The sequence below is a fragment of the Morone saxatilis genome, unplaced genomic scaffold (genome assembly GCF_004916995.1).
Source record: "Morone saxatilis isolate NCDOM2014 unplaced genomic scaffold, NCSU_SB_2.0 Contig17, whole genome shotgun sequence".
Classification (NCBI taxonomy): Eukaryota; Metazoa; Chordata; class Actinopteri; family Moronidae; genus Morone; species Morone saxatilis.
Window position 1 is genome coordinate 23,591,857 of NW_023339729.1, and position 8,170 is coordinate 23,600,026.

General features: G+C 38.3%; 1 protein-coding gene across 1 annotated transcript in view; it reads right to left on the reverse strand.

The window, feature by feature from the left end:
• Nucleotides 1-2: 2 nt before the first annotated feature.
• The window catches only part of trip10b (thyroid hormone receptor interactor 10b), a gene marked incomplete at its 3' end in the record, with an annotated part of 19,859 nt that continues 11,691 nt past the window's right edge, over nt 3-8,170 (reverse strand). The window contains exons 9-14 of the mRNA XM_035660103.1: nt 7,204-7,365; nt 2,859-2,968; nt 1,194-1,326; nt 1,022-1,089; nt 217-323; nt 3-127 (exon numbers count right to left, since the gene is read on the reverse strand). Coding sequence (XP_035515996.1) covers nt 3-127; nt 217-323; nt 1,022-1,089; nt 1,194-1,326; nt 2,859-2,968; nt 7,204-7,365 — 705 coding nt within the window. The remainder of the gene's footprint in view (nt 128-216; nt 324-1,021; nt 1,090-1,193; nt 1,327-2,858; nt 2,969-7,203; nt 7,366-8,170) is intronic.

Sequence of the window (8,170 nt, forward strand, 5' to 3'; positions counted from 1 at the left end):
TATGATGAAGGTATATAGCCCTCTTCTCCACTGGCTCTAAGGACTCTCATCCATCCATCTCCTTTATCCTCTTCCATTATACTCAACAGCTCTCCCTCCGTAATGGAAATGGTGCCCTCGCTGTTGCCTGCACACAAACACACGAGTAAGACATATAAAAAAAGGCTAAAATGGGATCTATTTATGAACAAGTGGAGTGTGAATATTACAGCATACCTTCAAAGGTGTACAGAGCCGTGCACTGGCCAACAGGAGTTTCTATGTCGTCGAACTCGTCTTCGAAATCTGTGTAGATGTTCTGAGACTGGTCAGCTGCTACAATCCTGAAAAAACACACATCCAAGAAAACAAAACAATCAATATATGTAATTTCCTCAATGTATTCTGCTACACATGTTCACATTTATAGAAATAGGACAGCATTTTGGGAAATACCTTTATTTGCTTTCTTGCCAATACTTGATACCACTGTGTGGAAGTGTAACTATACACAGACCCCGGTTTACGGGTCACGGTTTGGTACAGCGGAGAAAAAAATCAACAAATGCATAAGGAAGTCTATTAACATGTGTGAATGTGCATTAGTATGTTCGACATGTTTCCATTCATATACAACAGTGGAGCAACACTGACACACCCTCCTGGTCTCACCTAGAACTCTCTGCGTTGCTCTTGTAGCTAGTAATTATTCCCAAACAACCGATTTACAGGACGCAGGTGGGTCTTCCAGCTCCAGTGTTTCATTAGCACACGCTAACCTCAGCACATGTTGCAAACGACGTACAACTAAATGTTTCCAGGCAGAACTCGCATTTTTAGTTTTAATTTGAATACTTACTTTAATTATCATCATCATATCATTATTATTATTTTATGTTTTATTTCTGTTTTATCAACATTACTGACCATTATTTTTTGTGTAGTAGAGCCTCCTAAATGTTACACACACTGGTCCTTTAAAAGTAAGCGAATAAGTGTATTTCACAAAATGTCAACCTACTCCTTTAAATACAGGTCTTACCCATGTTGAGTATTGTTGTTGATGGTGTTGGAAGATTCCTCTCCTCCCACGGCTTCTGCCAGCCATGTCTGTGACGAACCAGCAATAGATGTCAAGACTTGCACAAATGTACACCACTGTAATGTGATCTGTCATGCACACGATATCAGCATGTGTACGTGTGTGTGATAACCTCATATTTGGCGAGCTCTCCCCTCAGACGGCCTATGTTCTGGGCAGTTTCTGTGATCTGCGGCTCCAGACTGGAGGGGTCTCCCATCTGTGGAGTCTGCTCATACACACCCTTCATCTTCTCCAGTGCGTCACTGAGGTCAGACGGAGGGAGGAAAGGGTTATTGTTTTGGAATTGCGAGCACTCATTGAGGAAGTTTCTCTCTTGTGCAGCACTGCTGATAAGAACAGGAGGGATGGGTAGACGTTGGAATAAATGCCATACTTCTGTTTATGACATTAGTGAGGTCACGCACTATTGAGGTGTGAAAAAGCCTGGCTCGTAGTTACAATTTATCCCAAAGGTGGTGGGTTGAAGCTGGGGCTTCAGTCAAATTCTTCCACACCAAAATGGGAAAACATTTCCTTATGGACCTGGCTTTGTGCACAGGGGTATGGTCATTCTGAAACAGGAAACATGTAACTGTTGCCACCAAATTAGGAGCACACTATTGTCCAAAATATCCCTGTATGCTGCAGCATTAAAATGTCCCTTAATTGAAACGAAGAGCCTAAGTTCAAACCATGAAGCCTCAGACCTGAAGTATGTGGACAACTTTGGTCATACGGATCTCAAATCTGAGGCCAACTAACATTTGGACATGACTGTCACCTGAGAACTGTGACAGACTTGATTTAGTGAATTTATTTGATAATACAACAAATTAAAGGCACAATGTATATCAGAGTCCTATTATCTGCCAAAGTTGAAACTGCTTTGGTCATTTCACATGAGCGTTGTTTGTATCTGTGTTTTTATCTCTGCTCTTTTACCACAGATGTTTATTACAGTTAGTTAGGATTGTTACTTATGTCACAAGACCGCTGTTAATCAAATCTGATCAGACCACAGCAACACGGACCAGACAAAGCAGATTAGCTCAATGTTAAACTCTTAATAAACAGTAATTAGAGGATTTATTTTCCCAAACCTGAACTTTGGTTGCTGCTAATTTAGTCATGGATATTCAGCCTTGTAGAGAAATACTTCAGGGGCTTTTAAGAGTGTTTTTCATCTCTGCAGTTTTTTCTTTTTTATTTCCAATTAATTCAAGCTGAACTAATTAACTAGGGAATGCACTGATATTTAAAAGTAGAGTTGCTCCAAAAGGGACACCGGTATTGTTGCTGTTTCAAGAGGTTGGCACTTCTGCCTCCTCCTGATGATGGCTTTAAAGTAAATCTAAAGGCTTGATGTTGCAACAACAGATCAGTATAATGTGAAGAAGTTAAAGGTTGTAAAAATATGTTTTCACGTTTTTACAACACACATTATTACAGTAAACTTTATTTTTTATATACTATTTATAACCTTAAATGTTTCATGTTATAACGTGATAACTTATATTGTTGTATTGTGTCGTTTTGGGTTAAAATGGTTCCCATCAGATCCAAAACATATCCACAAATAAGGATTTTTTTTTTTTAAATTAGGGCTATTCAGGTCACATTAGGTGTTACCACCACATTAGGTCCAATTTATGCTGCCCCCAAACAACTTCAAATGATCACACTAAATACCATGAATTAAAATTAATACTCAGCTGCATTTTTCTGATAGTAAAATGACAAAAAATAGTAAGTCTGTGTCTTCAGGCCTTAGAGATGCCTGTGCTGCTGTCGTCACCTTTGGTCCTGCGCCTTCTGCAGATCTTTAGTGATATCATCAATCTTCCCCTGCAGCCTCTTCTTCCTCTGCTCCGGAGGAAGGTGAGAGAAATCTTCTGCAGCAGGGGGCTACACACACACACAATACAAAAACAAACACAACAACTATTCTATGCATCATATATACAACAACCTTATCAAAGCTCACCACCAGATGTCACTCCTCCTTGTCTCTATCTCTCTTTCCCACCGCTAATACAAAATCTGCACACAGACCGACAGATAACTGCAAAGAACCTCAACAACAGAGAGCCACATAATTATTCTGTCAAGGAAACTTAGTACAAGGTATGATGGTAGTGATGGGGAAATAAATTCTAAATTGAAAGCAGAAGCCCAGTTTTTTTTATCACCAGAATAATAAGTACAATAAACTGTGAGTATTTCTCCAAAGTATCACAAAGGAAATTTTGCTGTTGCATGGCTAGATACCACTGGAAGTAGCAGGATATATATTATTGTAATGTGGATAAACTGACCCTTTGAGTTTAAGCTACAAAGACAATATGAAGTACTACACATAATGATGTGGAGCTGTTTTGTAGTTTGGATAGTCGTGGTTCCGCTGTCAAATTAAATATACATTAAACATTTCTGATTCTGATTCTGAACATTGTCCGCAAAATCAGATGCTTGTTTGTTGTTCCCAATAGAGGGAATTAAAATTTAAATATCAGTATGGCATCACAGAATAAAGACTTGGCTCTCTGGTATTCAGTTTGAAGAGAAAGTTAATACTGTTCCCTGAATAGAAATGTAGTCCCCTGTGCCATGAGAAAAAATAATTTTATTTTGGAAATTGAAGAGTAACTGCACTTAGGCAAATAATTTTGCCGCTGACCACACTTAGCTTTGATCTCTGTTGAGAATGAAGCCCGGTCACATCTGCATTTAAACAGCAAAATGTCGCAGACACAGTGACAGTAATACTTTGTTTGTGTTCTGCGTAAAGGCATATGTCATTTCTAATGAGATGGATAAGGAAATATAGTCACAACTTCAGAAACAGGTCAACAACCTTTTTTGCAGATGGAATATTTTTTTCTAATCCAGGTTGTTAGAAGAGTCTCAGATCATCGAGACATTTTGTTAAACAACCTTCTGGGTTTTCAGAGATGGATGGGTGATTAGTTTTTGTAAATGTAATGGTAATACAAGAGCAGCACAAACTGTAGTGAGACAGAGCTAACTAGCTTGCTAACAAAAAATTTTCCCCAGGAACAGCGCAGGCTTTGAAGCCAATTTGACATAGTGGCCGAACCGTGTAATTACAGCCATGGCATCCCTCACGTGATGCATACTGGCCCAAAAATCTGGCTCATCTGGGTAATTTCTTTACAGTGGGAAGTGGCTTTTTTGGCTTTATGTGCCACTGAGCAGCTTTCAGGAAGGAACAGAGTGCAACCTACAACGCTGTATCCAGTTCGCCAGTGTAACTCATAGCTACAGTAATGCTGAGAAAACAGTGCAGACAATGTCCTTCTTAGAATGGATTAAAAAATGCAAAAAGATTTAGGATTAGGGTTATGTTGTGGTTAGGGTTGTGCTGACTTAGGGGTTCTGATTCCAATTTAGGCACCGAGTAGCACTTTCTCAAAGATGTATGAATGAACTTCCACTTGAAGTTCCACTTCCTGGTGTGACCGGGCCTTTATTCCCACCATGTTCCCCATAGGTGTCAGTGCAGCATGATTCAGAGTAGAGTTACTCATTTAATAGTATTTAAAAATAATCCAGCACCAGAATACTGTTATTTAAGCACCTTTTACGTCTACCCTCTATGTAACCATAATAAGTGTTACCGTGTGCTTTTCAGCATGTGATATCTGGACACAGAGAAAGGGACATTCAGTATGAGATAGGTATACAACAAACACACCTCATGGAAAACACACTTGGTAAGCATGGTACACTTAGTCTCAAGGCAAATGTCTCCATCAAACATTGGAGTTTTAAGTCAAACTGTTAAGTTTTGGAAATAAACTTATTAAAGTGAAAAAATTATTTAATATTTTTAATTGAAACCATTTAATTTTCGAGCATCCAAATAATGAAAAATCGTGTTCACAGCTCACTGAAGTTTTTGAAAATGAGATTTTTTGTTTCTAAACCTCAAAAGATTTAAGTTTTTCTAAAGAAGAAAAGTAAATTATCTCAAAAGAAGATTTAAGATTGGCTAATCGTGTTTTAGCTTATTAAAAAACTTTTTAGTTTTGACTAAAGACTCCATATTTTGTGAAGACATCTGCCTTGAAATTAAGAGTTATCTCAACTTCTCTTTTTTAACTGTTTTTACTAAAGCACAGTGACAGAGTATGAACGTCAAGGTGTAACAGCTTATTTAAATGAACAGCATCAATGAGACATATACATGGGGGGGGGGACCTGAGCAGATGTCGTCACTCACCGAGTGCTGTTTCTGTAATATCTTTAAGGTGGAAATCCTGGGTTTGACAGAGCGATTAAACTCTCTCAGACAAAGAGAGAGGGGGGAGTGCTGCAGCTTGGAAAGGGGGAGGGAAAGGGGGTTGCTGCCCGGCAGGAAAGGGGATGGGGGAGAGAAAGACGGAGGGACGAACTGAAGAGAGGGCGAAATAAGAAAAAAGACAAGGTAGGAGGAACAAGGAGCAGAGGAAGAGAAGCAAAGGAAGGAGATTATTAGAAGAGAAAATTAGAAGAAGAGGAAGTCAAAAAGAGTATTTCTGTAGTAAAGTGGATAGAGAGTTAAAGAGAGAACAAGGGGTGTTTTGGGGCAAGTCTGTGCAGCAGACTGGAATTAGAATTGGCCCCTGAGGGCAACAGGGTGGCGGGGTAAGACATGAGTGGAATGTGTGCTGAGTTTCATGTGTGTGTCTGTGTGCGTGTGTGCGCTTTAAAGCATTGTTATGAGATTGTGTGATTTTACACTTCTTCAGCGATCAGCAGGACCAAGATAAGCAGGTAGCTGGTTTGTGCTCATTCTATACATTTGACTGATGAAATTCTTTAAAGCTGTGTTCAAAAGTATCTACATTGTTGTCAACCCTGCAAAATACAGGTTTGTCCAGTTAGCTGTAACATGACACCTATTAGTGTACTGTAAATGTTGATGCAATTATTAACTGAAATTAAAACAGTTATTAAAAGTCTGGTCATATTTATGTTCTTATGTCAACAAATCCTACTAACAAAGCCTGATACACCTTATTCCTCTGAGCCACACACTTCCATTGTTTGTCCAGAAACGATTAAAAACACATCAGTTAGCCACACTGTTGCACTGGGTAACATGTTTCTTTCTCGCAATCCACATGGGCATTGTAGTTCATCAGTGCCATAAAAAAATCCCTTGCATGCCAAATGTATACCAATCCCTGACTGAAAATAGTCCATAACAGATGCATTATTTACTGCTGTTTGAGGAACGTTTGCTACAAACTGCAGCTGTTGCTGTTTAGAAATTACCGTGTTTTTAAAAATTAACTTCACTCTAGAGATTAAATGTCTGAAAGCACTGAGATTGAAATAATGCTTTGTTGGTTTTGGTCTTTTCATGGAATTGGCTGACAATAAGAAAAATATACAATAATAATAATAATATACCTTTTAAGAAACAATCATAATCTGCCGGTGTAATTATCACCATTTAACACTTACATTTACAGCTTCCTATAACTATAAAGTATATAATATACACCAAAAACAAAGCAGTATTGGTGGTGGTACCACATCCCAATATTATATAACAATATCAAGCATAAAGCCACCTGCAGACTCAATAGAGTAAAAAAAAGATTTATCAACTATAAACTATGACGTTTCGACATTACCTCTTCATCAGTGTGTGACCAAGATACAGGTCTTGCCCTATTATCAGTTACATCTTGCATCTTATTAAAAATGCTGATTTAAACACTAATATGTATTTAATGAACGTGCATCATGCAATCAAATGTAAACTGGAGTGAGTTAATAAGTTATATGTAATTATTTAAATCAGATTTGTGAACATTAAACAATTTTATCTGTGTTTTTAGAGTGAATTAAATTTGAGAGATCTTTATTTCAAAATAAGAGCACACAATGTTTCAAGAAAGACTACCAAATCAACCTGCGTCTAAACAACCAGGATATATGGATTAGAAATGATCATTTTAGCCTGATATTAACTTGTTAGCCGGATTAGGTGCAGGGCAGAGAAGATTTTCAGGTTGTCAAATGCAGAAGCAGAGGAGCAGGCAGAGAGGGGAGGGGCAGTGTCCTTGAGACAAAATATTCACTTATGCAAACTCAAAGAGAAGAACATCTAATGTGTGCAAATTTACCTTGTGCTTCTTGCTGAAAGGCCAGAGCTTAGCACGCACTTTGGGTGGGTTGAGGCTGGAGTCAGAGGTTGCTGGTTTGATTCCTTGGGTGTAGTCCTCAAACTCCACATCTGCAGGCCGCTCAAAACCAGACTTGTGCTGCTCTATGAACAATATCGAGTCCTGCAGGGAGACAAACAGTCAGGCACATCAAAGACACAGACACAGTCAGATGTTACGTGTCGGCTTTGTACGTGTGGGTTCAGAGTTACAAGCAGGTGTTCAATCGAGACCAGCCGGCAGTGGATATTTGAGTTTTGTAACAATATATTAGGTATTTGTTTTCTAACATAAACCCATTATTACTAAAGAGATGTACTGAGCAAAATAAAACAGCAAAACAGTAAACTGTACTGGAAAGGACCCTAATTTACAGTGTGAATGAGTGCTTAGGCTTTACCTAAAAAGCTAGTGTATATAGAAAAAGAAACTCATTCCAGCAGTTTCAGTAATTAGCTGACTTTCTGACACTAAATCTGTTATCATCAGATCAAGTGTTTACTATGTGTAATATATGTCAACCTGTTCTCCATGTATTGAGACAACATACTATATACAACAGAAAAACATGCACAAAAATAGGTATTATTAAAGTATTTCTGATTCTGATGATATTGAAATGCAAGTTCTAGATGTGTAGTTTTTGACTTTCAGTATGGAGCTTTTGTTATTGGAGTCACATTGGCGCAAAACACTGTCCTGCTAATGGTTTTACAGCAAGTAAACACGACGTCAACAATGCTGCATTTGGCTTTACAAACACGCATCTTGGTGAGCAACACTGAATGTAAACATAACGTTTGTTTGTTGACAAGAAAACTCCACAGAGCACCTTTAAAGAGGTCAGCAGCATTAATAAAGGAATAGTTTGACTTTCTTCTCAAGAGTAAGATGATGTGTGTATGCTTAACAATGATCTAGCTTACAT